Raw genomic sequence first — 21,072 nt, 5'->3', positions numbered from 1 at the left:
ACTTCAACATGCTTTGTCATGGCGATAACGAAAGTTAGACGGATGGTCGTGCCTGTTGGGAGATGGGTCTTGGAGGACTCCCCTCTCCGTAGACCAAATGTCCTCACATGTTACCCACCAACAGCTCTCAGCTATCGCATCATATCAGCAGCCTCCTTTTCCTTGAAAGATGATTAAACGTGAATATCCCCCATAATTGTTTTCAATTAATCAAACTTGCCTCAGTCATCCTTGTTATGAGCCTTTCTGAGGTACTGTAGGCTGTTTTTAAATGTGTCTGCTGACCCATAGTCTTGCTCTCTTTTTAAAGGGCAGCAGTGTTATTAGCAGTGTGTAGAGCAGCGCTGTTCAACCACTGTGCGAGGGAACACTAGTGTGCCGTGAGAGATCATCTGGTGTGCCGTGGAAAATTATAGAATGTCTGTACATAGCTTAATATAGGGAATAGGGTTTTATTTTCAGTTAACTTTTAACCATTGGTGTTGTGCCTTGGCATTTTGGCCTTGAAAGAGGTTTGCCATGGCTTCAAAAAAGCTGAAAACGACTGATCTAGAGAAGGCAAACTAAAAAAAACTGTTGGTGTTAAATTCTAAAAGCTTCTTCTGGTTGTTGGAATTTAATGTGCTGTGTTTTACACTTTCTTGTCGTGTGTGTGAACCAGACAGCTATTATTTGTTTCTTCTCCCCACTTCAAATACAACTGCTTGTCTAGACAGCATGCCATCTCGCATTTTAAGGGGGCAGTGTTTTCATCTGGGAAGACTTGACTACGACTCTTGAGACTTGACTACAATACCCTTCTTCAAATATGAAAGCAAATGTAAAAGGACCTGCATTAGAGTCACTTTTGAGGATGTTATCCTCCTTTGTGCACTGTCAATACTGATTTCCTTGTGTTAGTCCATTTTCAGCAGACAGGGAGAGACATTATTCAATTTGTCTTGTTCTGCATTTAAGGAATAGGTTTTTCGTCCCCAAATCCTAACAGAAAAAAGAAAACAAAAAGAAAAAAACGGCCTGGAGCAAAAACAACAAACCACAAAAACAAAATCTTCCTTTCCGTTTGTGAGACTCCATTTCCTTGCACTCTGCGGTCCAGCTTTGTTTTCAGGAGTAGAGAAGAGACTATAATGTATCTTGTTAATGCCACATAAAGCTGGTAAGAAGCTCCCAAATGGGACTGAGTGGACATGGTAATTAGTAGGGCTGGGACATTAACTAGTTAATTTTGGTTAATTAATTACACGATTAGACAATTAATCGCAGTATAATGTAGCTATATAGTTCTGGATTAGACCAGTGGAGGGCAGTATTACGCCTGATGGTGAACAGCCTGCTGAAATTGAGAAGAGTTCTCTCTTCTTTTAAAAATGAATAATATTTTTAGATTAAGCTTATTTATTGTAATTATCCAAATTCCATGTGAAAGCAAATATTTTTCACTGTTCTCAAGTCAGATATTTAAATGCGATTAAAATGTGATTAATTCGATTAATTAATTTCAAAGCCTATAGATTAATTTGATTAAAAAATTTAATCGAGTCCCAGCCCTAGTAATTAGGCACAGTACAGACAGGGGCACATGAAGGCAGTGGTTCCCAAAGTTTTTCAGTGGGGACCCCCCTTTTGGATTTCCCCTCCCCCCACCCACCATAATCTTAGTCTAGCAATGGACCTCAAGCAATATTAGCGGACAAACTATTCATTGAAAATCTAGCAATATTAATGGACAAAATAATGGCCTAGGCTAAAAATCCACAGGACACACAGGACAGCAAATATATCTATTAACCATAGAAGTGAATACTGTTACTACCGGTAATCAAATTATGGAATTACCATAACCCTTTTTCCGTGACCCCCCTTCAATACCTTTGCAACCTCCAGTTTGGGAACGACTGCATGAAGATAACCGTCTAGCTATTAGCCTTAACTTTGACCTTGTAACCACCAGCTATTAGCCTTAACTTTGACCTTGTAACCGCCAGCTATTAGCCTTAACTTTGACCTTGTAATCACCAGCTATTAGCCTTAACTTTGACCTTGTAACCACCAGCTATTAGCCTTAACTTTGACCTTGTAACCGCCAGCTATTAGCCTTAACTTTGACCTTGTAACCGCCAGCTATTAGCCTTAACTTTGACCTTGTAACCACCAGCTATTAGCCTTTATTTTGACTCTGCATTGGCATAATATGCTGGGATGGATATGCAGGGTGCAGGGGGGGGGTGTTATGGGATTTTGGCCCTTCTGGTTTTGATAGCTCCACTTTTTCTTTTCTCTTCATGATTTTAATCATCTTGGTTTATTGACGCTCCACTGATGGTACTTAAAATCCTCAATATATTCCCCTTCTGGCTTTTGACAAATTGCACCCTGTGGATATGAAGTGGGAGTTAACCGCTTGGCCAGAAGAGTCTGTTGGAGTCATATGACCATTCTAGAACTCTAAAGTGGTTCTAGAACTCTAAAGTGGCCCGAGGTCACCCTGTCTTCCAAATCTAATTTGGGGGGAAATATAGAAGCATATCAAGCAATTGAGGGCATTTTATGTTCATTGTGATATTTTGTTTGTCTGCTCATTACAATTCAATCAAGCATGTTTGGTTTAAGGGAGGATTCAATAGTCTCTCTGGAGTCATGAAGACGACTGCAAAAAAAAAGAAAAAGATAGAAAGACCGGGGGAATGAGCCTGATCGCCCCGCTCCCCTCTCCTCCCCTCCGCTCCCCTCCACTCCCCTCCCATCTCCTCCCCTCCCCTCCACTCCGCTCCCCTCTCCTCTCCTCCACTTCACTCCCCTCCCATCTCCTCCGTTCCCCTCCCCTCCACCATCCACGTTCTCTTTATTTGATTCACCTCTTAAGAAAACAGTTGTCATGGCAACGGGCCCCAAGTACCCCATGAGGAGATGAAGTGTAGAGATCAGGTCTGAGAGGGAGAGGGAGGGCACCTCGGCGACGCGAACCTTTGCTCTCTCACTCCAGACTTTAGTGTGTAGAAAAGATGGCAGCCGATCAGGCTGATGGGCCATCGGGGGGATTTCTCCTAACTGGAGCCGGTGTGGTGTGGTGTGGTGTGCAGCTGGTGGTGCAGCAGACTGGGGACGCCATCTGTTTGGATCGGGACCAACAGAGGCACTTTAAAACAGTCACCCACCAGGGGAAGGGATGGCTGGGGGCTGTATGTAAACCTCTGAGTGTGCTTGTATCATTCAGTTTGCACTGTAGGCCTACATTAAGGGAAGTGATAGCTTGGGGTGGGGGCTATATGTAAAACTCTGAGTTTGCTTGTATCATTCAGTTTGCACTGTACATGAAAGGGGTATTTCTTTTCTTCTTCTCTGGCTAGTGAGGTGTAGTGTTGGATTTCCCTTCAGTAATGAAAGAGGATGGATGCGGAAGCCAAGTCGCCACCTGTATTCAATTTACTCTATAGATTTGTTCTCTTCCCTGTGGGAACGCGATGGCTGAAGCGGCATTATTGCACACAGGCTTAAGAATTATTCAAGCCGAACACAAATTGTATCAGAGAAATCAATGCAACATTTTTTAGGTTCTACTTCACAGCCCTGTGAGTTCATGTAATTCAGTGGCGCTACTAAAACATGATTTAACTTTTACGCTTTGCTACTCTGCTAACAACTGAATATTTCCACATGTGCTGACAGCTGTTTGAATGCCAATGTTCTTTAATTGAATTGATAAAGTTCGGTAGGAAATCAATTTCAGCTCCTTAGAACGCCATCTGCAAAACCCACAGTACAGTACACTACAGTACAGTACAGTACAATACAGCGTCAGCCAAACCCACAGTACACTACAGTACAGTACAGTACAATACAACGTCTGCCTGCCAAACCCGGACGTCCAATCCTGGCCTCGGATGTGTCAAATTAGTTGTGCGACGAAGATAGATGAGCTCGTCATCCTCAGAGGCGATCCTTAACTAACAGTCATGGGAGGAGGTGCATCTGTGATTAGGCTCCATAACTCTGGCTCTCTGCATTCTGCATCTCAGAGGAATAGCCTGATATGTGTCACAGATTCAGTGTCAAACCAGCTACTCTGACTGCTTTATTTTTTCCTCCCTGTCATACATTTATTTTGGTCTCCATCTCAGTCTCCGTTTCAATCTCTCTCTCTCTCTCTCTCTCTCTCTCTCTCTCTCTCTCTCTCTCTCTCTCTCTCTCTCTCTCTCTCTCTCTCTCTCTCTCTCTCTCTCTGGTGTCCATTCTTTACCTTCGCTTCCCTGCGTTAATTGGCCCTTTTGTTGGTGGTTTAGAGTGAGTGTTGAGGGGGATTCTTCAGCTAAGCAGCTGTGCAGGTTCTCCTTCAGCCTTCAGACGCTCTAATCAAGCACAACCTAATTGGTGTAAATTGAGTTTAGCTTCGCAGAGTGAGGGCTAGAGCTACCAAATCATCCCAGTCAATCCCTATTGATGCTAGTGCTGCGTGTGTGTCTGTGTGTGTGCCTGTGCGTGTACCTGTGTGTGTGTGTGTGTCTGTGTCTGTGCGTAAGTGCATCTACAGATGATTGGAGTGAATTCCTGTCTCTCTGCTTATGTGAATGATGTCTGTAGTGTGTAGTAGAAAAATTCCAAGAGGAACTGAACTTCCATTAATCTCATAGATGGTGAAACAGCCGTGTTTGTGAGAGGCAGTCGGGCCTCTGGACACTACACTGCTTAACAGGCTTTATGGATTACTTGTGTCCCGTGTCCGTTTCATCTTCTGAGACAAGCGCAGCATCTCCCTCCAGCTGAGCTTCCACAGATCACATGTTCTCCTGAATCATTTATTTTTTGATGGTCTGAGCCATTGCTGGTTTCGACTGAGGAATGAGGTGCGGTGACAAAAAGCTGGTGTCATGTCATCGGGGTATAGGCCTCCAGTTCCTTGACATACAGTAGCCTCAACAGATCATTTCACTGACTGCACCTGTGGTGTTATTGATGGTACTGCCAGCTGCAGACCAGGGTGGGGCACCTTTAAAGGGGTGACCTCAAGCTGCTGAGTCATGGTATGTTGAAGATCCCTTTATTGAAGATCCCTTTATTGAAGATCCCTTTATTGAAGATCCCTTTATTAAGTACATTAGAGCAGGATTGAATGCACCAGAGCAGGGTTTTTTAAGAAGATGATTTAAACATGGATTCAGATCACACATTGCTTCTCTAATTTACTGTTAAGTTTTGCACAATTTCCCATTCCAGAATTTCCTTTCTGAGGGAAGTGGGAAGAATAGTCTGCTAAGTTTCCTTTCCATAGTTTTAAGGTTTACTTCATAATACACACAATCCAGCTCTTCTATTGCCATGTGCTGCAATATTATTTATACATTTCTTGTGTTTTCTTATTTTAAAAGAAAAGGCTTGATGTGTTTTAACTGTGTTTTCAGCTTCTGGATGTCTAATTTCCTTGGTCTGCATTTAGTATTAATAATCGTTTCTCTCTAATTATCACTTTTAGCAATTCTGTTTCTGTTTGATGTCCCAACCAGCGGTTTATAAGGCCATCCATTTTCTAGCGTTCCCAAGCTAATTCTTTCATCGATTCGTCCCCAGCTAATTATATATGCCATCATCAGCCTCCGACTTTAATGACGGAGAGAGAACAATTTCTATTACATTCCCACGGAGAGCCATCCTTTCTGTTAATTGCTGTTGGGGAGGCTTTGAGCGTGAGGCAGAGTCTTATTGTGGAACTTGAAGTCATGTTCATGGAGACTTGAAGTCGTGTTCTTTCTCTGGTTTTGTATTAACTGGATATTAGAACAGTTAACAGGATACAGTCAAGTAGTGTGTCAAGTGTTGCTACCCTATTTGTTTCATGCTCCTCAGGTGGAAATCAGAAGATGAGTATTCATTTAAAGCTGTTATGGACCCACAGTATAGATAGTTAGATATGAACACATCATGTGTCAAGGAAGTCTGTGTACACGGTCACTTGAGCCTGCACTAAACATCCATGAATTCATTTCTTGTCATGTACTTGCCTTGTTCATCTCACTCAGCACACTCATTTTTGTCTTTGTTTTTCATGGTTACCTCAGTCTCAAGACTAAACAGTGTAGAACCAAATGAAACCCCTGTCCACTATAAATCTAAGCCTTCTCCTTCTTTTCCTTCTACTTTTTCTCCTCTGTGTGTGTGTTTGTCCACTATGAATCTAAACCTTCTCTTCTGTGTGTGTGTCCACTATGAAGCTAAGCCTTCTTCTTCTTCTCTGTGTGTTTGTCCACAGGGCAGCTTCGTGGCCAGCATGACCGCTACTCTGCGCCAGATGGAGGACTACCACTACGCTCATCTCATCGGCACCTTCGGCAAAATGAGGACGGATGTGGTGGTGAGTGTCTTGAATTCCAGTCTTCACTAACCCCCCAGTTGCTTTGGCAATACAAGGAATCACAGTGCCCTGAGATGCCACAGGGAATGCCAGGCTCGTTCCTGAAATATTTAACTACTTTTGATCTACTTAAATGCAGCAACCTGTCTGTCTGAAATGACTAGATGCAAAAAATCATAGCAGTAAGGCATCTGAGGTCATCTGAGTTGAAACTTGAACATTATAAATTGCAACCGTATCTTACGAAACTTACACATTTAATTCTGACCACACAAATAGCGGTTTCATGATTTATTAACTGTAGTTAAACACATACAAACGCATGTGTGAAGTGTCATTACCTCAAATTGGAAAGTTGTACAGTGTGTTTACTGTTCAGGGCTGCAATAATTACTCAAGTAGCTCAAATAGTTTGATTACCAAGAATGATCCAGGCAGATTGTTTGCCTTGAGGCTTTGTTTAGCTCATATCCCCACATACGAGTCACTGACTAAAGCTGCTTAGTTAGTTATAATTAGTTAGTTGGGTACTTTCCCCAAAGGTCCAATTGTATTTGCCATATACAGTCGAGTTGGCAGCAGACAGGAGACACAGATAAACATATCAGACAGCAACAGAGAGGGACGGAAATCAGAAAAATAAAACTTATCAATTAGCAATCATAAATATGATGATGATTTATATACAGTATATTCTCCTGCTCAGATTTCCCATGATTCTATCGCTGTAACTCTAAGCTATTTTTTTCTAACAATCTCTGATGGCCTTGAAATAAATGTGATTTGGGTGATCAGCCATTTTCCATCCTTTACTAACAACTCACTTTATTAAAACAAAACTGTCTCTACTCTCTGAACATTATTCTGAAATCCACAAGAAATCTACATTTCCACCCGAAATATTGCAGTGATGTTTTCTTACAAAGTGTCACGATTTCTCAGAGCCTTTTCCCGTAGCTCCTCTGATGCTCTCAAAACAAACAAAAACAAACAAACAAAGCAAAAACCCCAGTTACTTTCTTTGAAGAGCTTTTCTAATTTAAAGCCAGTGCATTCTATCGTTGACACAGCAATAAATACTTAAAGTTCCCAGCGTCGGGGCACGCACCCAGGGCATTTAGCAGCAGCACAAGTGAATTGTGTCGTCTTTGCCTTCACCTTCTTCAGACACCCTGTCTGGCACAGTGTTACATCAGCCGTAAGCCTAGTTAGGGATAATATATAAAGTATATAAATAATATATGTACATCAGGCCTAGTTAGGGATAATATATAAAGTATATAAATAATATATGTACATCAGGCCTAGTTAGGGATAATATATAAAGTATATACATATATATGTATGTATTACATCAGGCCTAGTTAGGGATAATATATAAAGTATATACATACAGTATATCAGGTGTAGGCCTAGTTAGGGATAATATATAAAGTATATACTTATATAGTACATCAGCCGTAGGCCTAGTTAGGGGTAATAATAAAGTACATATGTCTATGGTACATTAGGTGTAGTTAGGGATAGTACATCAGCCGTAAGCCTAGTTAGGGATAATATATAAAGTATTCTTGGGCTTGCATTACGAACGCAAAGATCTGTAGTATGACCATGTTGGCCGGTGCAGGAACGGACACCGGTGCAGCTCTCAGTCGGCCTGAACGAGCCAACAGTGGTCTAGCAAGAGCTAGCTGGACTTCCCACAATGCAGTTTTAAAAAATGGTATGAGACCTTGACCTGGCAGGAAAGTAATCTAAAAGCAGCTTCCCGCTGCAACAGCGGGCAGCAATCGCCTCAAAATTCATCCTGAATTGTCCCTATATCTCCCAGCACCGCACACAGAATATCAGTCTTTATTCCAAACACCCGACTCTCTCTCTCCCTTCTCTTTATTCCAAACACCCTGACTCTCTCTCTCCCCACACACAGAATAACAGTCTTTATTCCAAACACCCTATCTCTCTCTATCTCTCTCCCTTCTCTTTATTCCAAACACCCTGACTCTATCTCTCTCTCTCTCTCTCCCTTCTCTTTATTCCATACACCCTGACTCTATCTCTCCATCTCTCTCCCCTTCTCTTGTAGGATTTCCTAATGGAAACATTTATCATGTTCAAGGATCTCATTGGCAAGAATGTCTACCCTGGCGACTGGGTTATAATGAACATGATGCAGAATAAGTAAGTACAACCCTCACTGCCACTATTTTACACTGCTACTCTACAACCTGAACTGATGCGCTCTCTCTCTCTCTCTCTCTCTCTCTCTCTCTCTCTCTCTCTCTCTCTCTCTCTCTCTCTCTCTCTCTCTCTCTGCTTCTATATTTCCAAGCTGCTTTTCATCTACCCTCCGCTGTTGTTGCTTAGGAACGCCAGTGAGGAGTGGGCAAGGACGTTTTTCTGTTTTTCTCTCAAATGCAAATAGCACTCAGCGGCCTCTGCCATAGCATAGCGAGATGAGACGGATACTGCCACAAACATTGGCATGAATTATAAATATCTAACTCGCTAATCTCCAACTTTTTTTTCCTTTTTTTGCTGATGCACCCCCTCCCCTTCCCCCTTCCCCTTTGCATTGAGCTTTACTTTGTTGTTTGTTGTTTTGTTTTATTATTTATTAATGTGCATCTTGTCATTGTGGTTTCTATGCATATGTGTGTTACTGCCAAAGTAGGAGCCAGAACAAGTACATGTGGTTGCATAAAAACCCAAAAAACAGTGTTTCCATTTGGCATGCTGCTCTGTGCTGTGATGATGTCATTAAAGGTGTGAGCTCGGCACGCACAACTTCTCAGCTCTCACTCTTGTCACGACAGCACAACCAAATTGGCTGAACTTGTAATGAATGATGAGCTAGATATACACATAAGCCTCTGACCTCCACAGTTTCTTATTCACTAACACTAAAATAAACTCTCATGAATAGATATATGAAATAAATAAACACTTTCATCCAGCTCATTAAGACAGCCGTACGACTTTCACACATTTCTACATTCACCATGCAGGTCTGATGCAGTAGTTTTGTCCATGTACAGCATAGTTTGGGGTCATAGGTGCCGGAAAGGGGGATGCAGTGGTGCATCCCCACATTTGGGCTTGCTAAATGAGGCTTCAAATGTGTTGAGTCCATCAGCAATAAATATCATTGTGAAAAATGAAGAACAAAAATGCATCACCTCTTTAAAACTCGTTCCGGCGTCCTTGTTTGGGGTGCTTGTGCAAAAGGTCTGACTTTTAATCTAACTTCGATCCCCCCCCCCCTCTCTCTCTCTCTCTCACACACACACACACACACACACACACACACACGCACACAGATATTCTCTCACAGCTTTGTTTACTTTCATACCGTTTGGAAACTGCTGTGGGCAACTTTTCCTCACAACTTTTTGCCTTTGATGTCCAAATCAGTGGGGTGTTCACACAGCACAGACTGCATGACAGACAGATTTGATTTCAGTGGTGCATTGTCTGCATTGTCTGCTATTTTCACAAACCCAGAGAGAGACTTCCACCCTTACGCCCTTCTCCTCCTAATCTGCCTGAGTAGAGTGTGTAATGTCTCATATGCAGTCACAGTGTGACATGTCTCATATGCAGTCACAGTGTGACATATCTCATATGCAGTCACAGTGTGACATGTCTCACATATGCAGTCTCATATGCAGTCACAGTGTGTAATGTCTCATATGCAGTCACAGTGTGACATGTCTCATATGCAGTCACAGTGTGACATGTCTCATATGCAGTCACAGTGCATATCATCTCCCACACGTGCTGCAGCTGCCCACTCTCTCATAGCAGACGTGAAACACTAGAGGCTGTCAGGCTGATGCCATGTTACATCACATTACATTACCCCAGTGTTTCTCAAAGTGTGGTCCAAGGACCACTAGTGGTCCGCGACAGAGCTCAAGTGGTCCGTGAGGGGATTTCTACTTTTCCAATAGAAGCTAGAAGGCTATATTTGTCACATTATTGCAAAGCTAAACAAAGCTGAAGTCTCATTTTCACCACAGTAAGACAGGCTTGTAAATGTGAATAAAAAGTAGGGCTAAGTGATCTGCATCAAAATAGCAGTGTCAAATTAGCAGTCGTCAGCAGTCAATTAAGTTGACAGGTGGTCCCTGAACATTTTTGGGGGGATGAAGTGGTCCTCGATATGAAAAAGTTTGAGAATCACTGCATTACACTAGCTGACGCTGTTATAACCAACATGACTTACAGTTATTTAGGTAGGCCTGCAGGGTAATGGTTACAGTCCCTAGAGCCATGTGGGGTTAGGTGCCTTGCTCAAGGGAACCTCAGCCGTGGATGAAGGTGCTGGTAATGGTGGGATTTGAACCTGCAACCCTCTGATCTAAAGTCCAGCGCTCTAACCATTGAGCCATGGCTGTTGGAGTCATGAACATGGACAAGTAGCCTGTTTACAGACATGAACAAGTAGCCTGTTTATAGTCTGAGTGTAAATTAGTTGGCTGCGTCTCACTTTGAGTCTCTGCCTCTGTTTGGTAACGCAGTGATAAATCTTTTTATAAATGCTGAGGACGGTAGAAAACAGTGTAGTGATTCACTATTGAGGGTGGTGGAAAACAGTGTAGTGATTCACTATTGTTTACATCCGTCCTACCTCTTTATAGGCCAATCTTATTTTAAAAGTGAGTCTTTAATATTTGAACAAAGCCACCTAGCTATTGAAGGCAGCCTGGGCCAGCGCTGCAGCTGCAATCCTCATAAAAGCTCGTAAACCAGAGAGGGTGGCTCGCCTGGGACTTGAGGATTTTACTCTCAGCATCTCTCCCCCTCCCCTGCACTTCCACCCCCCTCCCCTCGGTTACCTTATGCAACTTTAATGTTTTGCCATCCCCAAGTTGTTTATTACTTTGTTAAGGGACCCAGAAGAGCTAAGCTGGCGTGTTTGCAGGTGTGGCCTTTGGCCTGTTTCACATCCCCTGTTTTATGGAGGTTAACATGCCCTTTATAGCTTTAGGACTCTGGTTAACATGCCCTTTATAGCATTAGGACTCTGGTTAAAAATGACCTTTATAGCATTAGGACTCTGGTTAAAATGACCTTTGTAGCATTAGGACTCTGGTTAACATGCCCTTTATAGCATTAGGACTCTGGTTAAAATGACCTTTATAGCATTAGGACTCTGGTTAAAATGACCTTTATAGCATTAGGACTCTGGTGAAAATGACCTTTATAGCATTAGGTCTCTGGTTTGGGGATGTCGCAGACTCACTTCATTTGCACAGCGTGACATTTGTGTGTTTGTTGGTGGGGGGGGGGGGACACACCCATATTTCACATGGATCATTGACGTTTTTCTAGTAGAAGGCGGCATGTGCAACCACAGCTAATGCCACTATAGTGTTGATTGCATGCATTGATTTATAAATGTTCATTGATTTACAAGGAATGAGTAGTGAATAAATGATATAGTGAAATCAAATACAGTGAAAACAAAAAAATAAATCAAACAGTAGTGGAGTTAACTGGGGTCGCAGCACCCTGACATTTGCTGTTAAAAAAAAATGACCCCATACACCTGTGTGCCCCGGACTTGTGACTGGTTAGCGTTGTGAAAATAGAAACTGTCAAAGGGGACTCTGACGGCAGCCTACACAGGCTAATGGCCATAAAATGACAGTGAGCGTTGTGGATTAGAGAGAGAGAGAGAGTGTGTGTGTGAGAGCGAGGGAGTGTGTGTGCATCAGTGTTAATTTCGTCAGCTTTTTTTTATTTAGTCTTAGTCTTAGTCACAATGACGAAAATCAATTTTAGTCTTAGTCATATTTTAGTCATTGCCTTCCCAATTTAGTCTTAGTCTTAGTCTAAATGACGAAAATCAATTTTTAGTCATTTTAGTCATTATAGTCAACATTTCAAATTTTAGTCAACATTTCGATATTTAGTCATTTTAGTCAATATTGTGGTGTAAAATAAATAACCTACAATGGCTATTGTTATTTCACAAAGTATTACTAATATTGCCTATTGCAGCAAATATTCACCTTGTTACTTGGTCATTTTCCACCAAAACCCAAATCAGTCATTTCAACATCATAGAGCAAAAGAGCATCTCACACTCTCACACACACACGTCCAGGTGCAGGCTGCGCGCTCTCTCTCTCTCTCTCTCCCTCCCTCCCTCTCGTGCATTAGAAGCTGCTGCATATTATATTTGATTTTGAGTTTGATCCCCTCCCCTGCACCCCCCACCCCACCCTCCCCTTGGTTACCTTATGCAACTTTAATGTTTTGCCATCCCCAAGTTGTTTATTTCTTTGTTAAGGGACCCAGAAGAGCTAAGCTGGCGTGTTTGTAGGTGTGGCCTTTGGTCTATTTCACATTCCCTGTTTTATGGAGGTTAAAATGACCTTTATAGCTTTAGGACTCTGGTTAATATGACCTTTATAGCATTAGGACTCTGGTTAAAATGACCTTTATAGCATTAGGACTCTGGTTTGGGGATGTAGCAGACTCACTTCATTTGCACAGCGTGACATTTGTGTTGTGTTGGGGGGCTCATGTTGTTTCTTGCCCATGTGGCACAAGAAGGAGTCCACAAACAACTGGGGGGGGGGGGGGGTTGTTAGTGCTGTGCTGGCATCTGGCCCCATATTTCTGTATGTATATGGGTTGGGTCATCATGGGTCATTATGGGTCATTGACGCTTTTCTAGAAGAAGACGTCATGTGCAAACACAGCTAACGCTGTTATTGTGTTAATTGGATGCATTAATTTATAACTGGTCATTAATTTACAAGCAATGAATATTGAATAGTGAAATCAAATACAGTGAAAAAAAAAAAAAAATCAAACAGCAGTGGAGTTAACTGGGGTTGCAGCACTCTGACATTTGCTAATATAAAATGTCACTGACCCCATACACCTATGTGGAAAATAGGAACTGTCAAAGGGGACGCTGACGACAGCCTTCACAGGCTAAAGGCCATAAAATGACACTGAGTGTTGTGGATTGGAGAGAGAGAGAGAGAGAGAGAGAGAGAGAGAGAGAGCGAGAGAGAGAGAGAGTGAGAGTGTGTGAGAGCAAGAGAGCGAGCGAACATGTGTATGTCTCTGCAGTTTGTGTCAAAATTACTGTACCTGCAGTTTCTGTTCCGGTGGGAGTTGAAGGCTAACATCTCTTTTTCAACATCTCTTTTCAAGGCAAGACTATAGAGAGGTAGTAGAGAAATCCACTCCTGTTCCCCTGTCACTTTATGCCCACAGATATGAGCTTCACCAGTCAGTTCTATTTTCTTTTTCTTATCCTTGATGCACTCGATCTGCACTCAGTCCACCCTCAAGCCACCACTGAAATATGCTCTCGTTTGATTATCACCCTTCTTTGATACGATACGAGATGAAATGATTCGGTCGCGCCAGTCATTTTACTACTACAGGTAAATAGATATCCTGCAGAATATAAAAGCAAGAGGAGTGACAGTTGGCTTCTTTATTTCCCCCTGTCTGGAAGTGCACATTGATAAATAAGTTGAAATAAACAACATTGATAAACAAGTTGCTTGAAATAAACAACATTGACGAACAAGTTGCTTGAAATAAACAACATTGATAAATAAGTTGCTTGAAATAAACAACATTGACGAACAAGTTGCTTGAAATAAACAACATTGATACACAAGTTGCTTGAAATAAACAACATTGATAAACAAGTTGCTTGAAATAAACAACATTGATAAACAAGTTGCTTGAAATAAACAGCATTGATAAACAAGTTGCTTGAAATAAACAACATTGATAAACAAGTTGCTTGAAATAAACAACATTGTTTGATGTAGACAGAGCCATACTGTGACTCTTAATCTCAGCCTGTATTTTATCATTTAAATACTTTTTGGTTTATTTCAAATTCTTCCTCTTGCAATGCCATGGATTTGTTGATTACGTATATACCATCAGTTCAAACCACTGTCTTATACAGTGAGACTAATACATATTTGACCTCTTTCTGATTTTGTTGGTTTTCTAGGGTTATAATAGAATGGAATACAAATCAATTAAAATGTTTCTGGATTTTGCTTTTGATATTCTGTCTCCCCATATTAGATTGCACCTACCATTAAAATATAAAATATAGACTGATCATGTCTATATTAGTGGGCAAACAAAAAATAATCAAGGGATCAAATTCTTATCAGTCCCACTGTATTGTCTACTTTTAGTCACACATAGGCTACTCCCGTTTGCAGACTAAATGACTGCTCTCCCAAACCCTGAACTTATTAGTCTCCCGTGCCATTGGTCTGACTCTGTTGGACAGCAGCATGCTGCTTCCCTGTCTTACAGACATGAGTTTAAAAAAAGAAAAGAAAACCCTTCTGATGCCTTCGCCCTTACTGCCAGTCCATGGAGGAGGATTTTTACAGAGACGTGAAAGCACCATGAGGCTCCTGACCTTTCCGCTCAGTTTTCCATCTAATCCATGGCCCTCTGTGGGGCCGGCTAATGTTCCTGTCAGGCCTGTTGCTCTGGGTGTCTGTTTGATATGTGACTATGCACTGCAGCCCTGACTGGTAATCTGCCTGAACAATCAGGAAGATGCTGAGCAGACGCCTAGGGGGGGCTGGAGTAGTATTTTTAAACATTATTTTTGAGGGATTTTGCCACGACAGAATAGTGGAGAGAAACAGAAAAGTAGTGGGAGATTGGGAGATGGCAAAGGATTGGGAAATGAGCTAGAATGAAAGGACCAGTCCTATAGCTCAGCGCCAGGGCCGGTTATAAGCATAGGCCGGCTAGGCGGTCGCCTAGAGCGCAATGTGAAGAAGGAGCGCCGAAATGGCGCTCTCCGATGCGTAATTTTGCGATATGTAGGTTTTTTTATGAAGTCGCAATCAACAAAGCGTGGCGAAAGCGCTCCTCACGGCAAAGCGCCCCTCAGCCAATAGTAATATCGCTTTCAACTGTCTCTGGGAAGTCTGTGAACCAATAAACAGACAGTCCTGAGAAAGGGGGCGGGACGAGTGACAGCGTGCGATCTATTTTGAATTTGGAGACTCATTCGAGAGACAGAGGGCAAGCGCGAACAGCAATGCTGCTCTGCTGGGTGGAGAATTGTTATGTTCTCATTAAACCAGTCATTGCATGATGCAGGAGTTGCAGAGGGTGTTTTGGAAGTATGTGGTTTAATCAGCAACCGTTTGTGGTAATGTAAAGCCTAATAGTTATGAGGCTACTGTTTGGAATTAGAGGGAAAAAGAGCTTTGCTTTTGATCTGAGAAATCGCTAGTTAGCATGCTAACATTAGCCAATGCCAAGTAATGACATCCAGTAAAGTAGCTGTTAGTAGCCTACTCACTAACACCCACCTGACATCATAATACTTGCTTAGGTTGACCAGCAATGTAAAGTAAGACTGGTGCCATGTTTAAAACAAGTTTAGCTGCCATATCTCCTTCCATCCACTTGAATGAATTACCTGCTTGTTGTAAGCTTAAAAAAAACATTGTTTCCAGACCAGAATGACATATAGGCCTACATTAATCATGTAAGAGAACCATGCACAGCATGTTTTCATGCTGAGTGATGTAGTATTGCAGACAAGTGAGGCTATTTACTATATTTTGTATATTATGAAATTCAAAAGCGTGACAGCTTTTCTCCCTTTCTCTCACCCTGTCCCTCCGGTTCAAACACATAGATAGCCCCCTTCTCATTCTCCTATCCACAAATGCACCACTATTTCCAGTACAGAAATGAAATTGGTTTGGAATCATAGACAGCACAAATGTGTAGCTTATTAAAATTGTTATGCTGCCATGCTTTGTGATGCTGTAGGTAGTGTAGATAGGCTATCAATGCAGACCTCCTTGGTAGGCCTATTGTCTACACATGCATTTGACATGCAAATATACTGTACCACTCTCCTGGCATTTCAATTCCATTTTACAATTCAAACACATTGATAACCTCCCTCTCATCTGGGGTTGGGGGCACCACCACCATTACATCCAAGACACCACACAGTGAAGGTACTTTCATGCGACTCAATCTGATGTGTTGGTCGGCTGTCCAAAAGAACCAGAAATCCATTTGATGCAAAACAGTTATAGTTCTTGGTGTTATTTAGTTAAGCTTACTATTACTCTTGTGTTCTGTAAGGTATAAAAAAAAGGGGGGTGGGGGGGGCAGAACTCAAACTCGCCTAGTGCGCCAAATAAGCCAGAACCGGCCCTGCTCAGCGCTACCGATACTGCATGGGGCTTTGGGAGGAAGGTTCACTAACGTTCCACGCCACACTCTGTTAGTTGGCCTCCGTTACATATGCTGAATACCTCCAAATACTGTACGTATTGTAGCTCTCAACAGCAATGGACCGACCTCACGGTCATAATGATGCATTCCCTCCTCTCAATGCTTTTTTTTCTCTTCCTTCTGTCTGTTTCGTTTTGCATAAGTTTTGTTTCTGTGTTTCCTGGCATATGACTTTCTGCGGTTGCCTTCAGTCAAAGAACTGTAGCTGCTCTGCTGTCAGCCCTATTGCAAAAGGCTTTTCTCATGCAGTTCATAGCAAGGAGCTTCCACTTTTTGATCGTTTTCGTCCAGTTGCCACTACATTGAGAGAGTTCAGTAGTGCCAGCATTGTTTACCACTTACCAGCCACCTCGTCCAAAATGAAGAAGAAGAAGAACAAGAGGTCTGCCATCTTGCTATCTCCTGTCTACTGTCTTGCTCTCTTGTCCAATCAGAAGAAGAAGAGATCTGCTGTCTTGCTCTCTTATCCAATCAGAAAAAGAAGAGATCTGCTGTCTTGCTCTCTTATCCAATCAGAAGAAGACGAGATCTGCTATCTTGCTCTCTTATCCAATCAGAAGAAAAAGAGTTTTGCTGTCTTGCCCTCTTATCCAATCAGAAGTCATTGGGGTCTCTGTTCAGTTCAAGAGGAGCAGCATTCACCAGAGAAGCACCACTAAAAACAAATACCAATCTGTACCAAGTCTGACGCTGCAACAACTTCAGTTGTTTCTTTTGCTAGGGCTCCTCAGAGCCAGCCAGAGACCAAAAGGTGCATAAATAAATGATGAGTTGATGACCCGTGTAGTCGAGCATCTCTTCACCAGTCCCCCCAAATGTGTAGTCAAGCTTCACTTCAACAGTCTCCCCAAATGTGTTTATGGGTCGCATAGGATGGGGACAGCAAAAAACAAAAAAAATGGAATTGTTATTTTTTTCATCTCTCCTGTGGTGTACAGTAAAAACGAGTGGCTGCAGTAGCTTTAATTAGGAGCTCATCCCTGATGATGGAGTAATTATGGCTGTGGGATGCAGGAATGTGTTACGGAGTCCCGGCCCCACTCTCCCTCCACAGAGGCCAATTAGACAGACCTCACTTCAGAAGAGTGGAGGAAGAGAGAGGAGATGAGGAAGAGGAAGAGAGGTGAGGAGGAAGAGGAAGAGAGAGGAGAGGAGGAAGAGAGAGGTGAGGAGGAAGAGAGAGGTGAGGAGAAGAGGAAGAGAGAGGTGAGGAGGAAGAGAGAGGAGAGAAGAGGAAGAGAAATGTGAAAGCAGAGGAAGAGAGAGGAGAAGAGGAATAAAGAGGAGTGGAGAAAGAGAGAGGAGAGGAGGAGGAGGAAGAGAGGTGAAGAGAAGAGGAAGAGAGAGGTGAGGAGAAGAGGAAGAGAGAGGTGAGGAGAAGAGGCCGTAGAGGATGACTGAAAGGAGAACAGCTCCTCCCCTGATTGGAGCTCCACCACTCCGAGAGCTGCATAATAAGAGCCTTAGAACGCTGAGCACACTTCAGGAAGCGAGAGAGAGAGAGAGTGAGTGGGTGGGTGAGTTAGCCCATCTCAGGTAAAAGGTTTGATAATAGTGTCATTATTGTGACACTGTGTGTAAAGGTTTTTATGCAAGCGTTTTGTGTCATCATGAGGTGTTGGCATAAGAAGGGATTTGTTCTGAACAAAGGATTTTGAAGAATAAAGGCAAAAAGAGTCCATTGAAGAAAATTACATTTTAAAGCAGCCTGAGGTTACATTGTTGTGAATGTAAATTGAGCTGCAGGATAATACTTTTCTTCTCATTGAGTTGGCGTGTCTCCATTGATTGCTTTGGCTTGCTAAACAACAAACGTTTTTTTGCAGGCCTATGTAGTTGGGTTTTTTGTCTCTTGTAGCAGCTGTTACTTAACCTGCGTCTCGGCAGATGAAGGGGTTCCGCCTTCCTACACCAACAGTCAGCTGGAGCTATGCCATATGCGTACTGTAGGCCTCCGAAGGCCTTTTATCAAGAGAATTCTTACATGTGATTGTATTGGGGAAACCACTTATCTGACATTTTAATGAGATGGCTCTTTAACAGCTCACAGATTGAGTAGTGTTGTGGAAAAGTAACTTCACCTGACACTCCACACAATATGCTAATGCTAATGCTAATTTGGGCAGAGAGTCAGGTGGGGTGACACAAGTCAGGTGGGGTACTCTAACATGACTCTAACACCACTCTATTACTACTTCACTACAACTCATTTTCAATCATTTGGGGTCTGCCATTTTGTACAAGTCAGGTGAGGTACTCTAACACTACCCTAACACGACTCTATTACTACTTCACTACAACTCATTTTGTACAAGTCAGGTGAGGTACTCTAACATGACTCTAACACCACTGTATTACTACTTCACTACAACTCATTTTCAATAATTTTGGGTCTGTCGGGCCCCAAAGTGTCTGATTTCAGGTGAAATACCCTGTTTTGCTTATTTGACGGTTTGATTATCAATAACTGTTATTTGTCTATCATTTGTCTATTTAAAGACCTTCAAGATATTGTGGAAAAAGCTGTCAAATTGGATTAAAATAATGAATTTTGCCATTGTCATGCTACAAGATGGAGCAAAAAAATAAAATGTGAGATGTAAAACATAGAAATCCTTTGGCAATGTTTCAGAGTAATGGGCTTTTTTAAGCTTTCTTGGCAACAGACAGTGCTTCCTTCCTTGCTACTGCTATCACATGGGAGCTAATGTGATATTATGGGCTGTCTGTCTGGGTTGGTGAGTCATGGATCTGTTTTGGCAAGTGGAAAGATCAGTTTGAATGAGAGCACTGTGTATTAATGCCATCCTTTTTTTGTAAACTTGTTTTTAATACAGTGTAGCATTGGTTCATCGGCATTATATCCCAATCAATTTTGCATGCCACTCTCAAATGGAATTGCAATTTCCTTCGAATTGTCCGGGAACTGGTAAGAAACAGCAAACTACAGAATTTTAAATGTTTGACACCTTCTTCTGTGCCATGTAGGGTACCGTAATGAATACCATATAGGCCTGTGTTTTCTCAACTCCACCTAATAACATATCCCTGTATCATGATATACAATGAAATACATGAATATAAAATGAAATACATAATGAAGTTCAATACAAACTGCACCACATACATTTTTATTCATGTACGTGTTAATTTATTTGTAAATGAGGTTTTTGTCATTGATTGCCGTGGTATTTTTAGAGGTTAAGCTGCCAGTCTAAAGATATTACAGTACAAATTGGTAAATCAGTCTGATCTGTTTTCATTGGTGATGCTACCTTATATTGATTTTTAAGAGCTTCTCATGTCATGCCTCAGCTTTACTGCTGCTCTTAGCCTAATTGATCAGACGACAAATTAATAGAGTTTGACCTCAGCCTCGGGATACGAACACATGGCTTAAATGTGCTCCGTCTCCAGCTAGCAGAACACCAAGTGGGAGCAGACAGAGTTACAAAACACACGGTTAAAAATAAATCATTTATCAGATCAAACACAGCGTTGCGTCGTAAGCAGAGTGCAATTTAATAAATTGGTATGGCGATGAAGGGGCCGTGACCTTGGCTTATCTTTTAAGCACAGCAGAGGAGCAGGCTATTCAAGCTAGCATGCAAATGAATCCTGATCCATATCAGGTATGCTCCATGAACTCAATTAGCAAAGACGATTAGCCGATAAACCGTCATTAGCATCGGAGTTGAGGCAAACATGGATGAGCAAAAAGATGACTTGCACTGTGGGGTTGAACAAGGTCAGGCAGAGAGTTAAAGGTGGAATTATGCAATCTCCCACAGTGTGTCAAATTTTGGGGAATTCAAAAATTCTTCAGAAAATATCTAATCAAACCTCATCCATCCTTACTGTAGTTTCCATATTTTCCTTTCACTTTTTTGATTTGATGCCGTTTTATTCTCTATTGACTTGAAATGGTACAACCCTTACTCCTCTTCTCACATATGTATCAACATCCATTTCTTGGTGCTGATAATGGAGAATTATTTGAGCTCTGTGCCAGCAGTGCAGTGCAGAGCAGGGCACACAGCTGGGATTACAGAGTCTCCAACTCAGGGGAGTGTGAGTAGGCCTATGTGTGTATGGGGGAGTGTGTGTATGTGTGTGTGTGAGTGTGTGTATATGGGGGAGTGTGAGTGTGAGTGTGTGTGTACAGAATCCTATTCCGCGGCGGCTCCTATAAAGGGGCTTTTCAGTAATCGTTTTAGACAGGCCTCTGTCCCGCTGTGTGCCCTGCTCACCCCCACCTCTGCTCCGCCATATTGGCTTGACTAATTCACTTAGCGACAATTACACCTGGCCCAGGGGAAATGGAAGTAAATATAGCCCATGAAAAATATTATTGGAAATGTTCACCTTCTCCTTATCCTTGATTTTTCTTTTGTTCTTATGTGAGTGGTCTTTTTTTACCTGGTCTCCACCTCTGA

General features: G+C 42.1%; 1 protein-coding gene across 1 annotated transcript in view; it reads left to right on the top strand.

Moving 5' to 3' along the window:
- Positions 1-21,072, top strand: part of LOC134467115 (dedicator of cytokinesis protein 1-like) — a 551,248-nt gene that overhangs the window by 409,426 nt on the left and 120,750 nt on the right. Inside the window, exons 28-29 of the mRNA XM_063221037.1 lie at positions 6,245-6,346; positions 8,433-8,527. Of these exons, the coding sequence (XP_063077107.1) occupies positions 6,245-6,346; positions 8,433-8,527 (197 nt within the window). The remainder of the gene's footprint in view (positions 1-6,244; positions 6,347-8,432; positions 8,528-21,072) is intronic.

The sequence above is a fragment of the Engraulis encrasicolus genome, chromosome 17, assembly GCF_034702125.1.
Source record: "Engraulis encrasicolus isolate BLACKSEA-1 chromosome 17, IST_EnEncr_1.0, whole genome shotgun sequence".
Lineage (NCBI taxonomy): Eukaryota > Metazoa > Chordata > Actinopteri > Clupeiformes > Engraulidae > Engraulis > Engraulis encrasicolus.
Note: the sequence above shows the minus strand (reverse complement) of the source record. Positions and strands in the feature narration are given on the sequence as shown.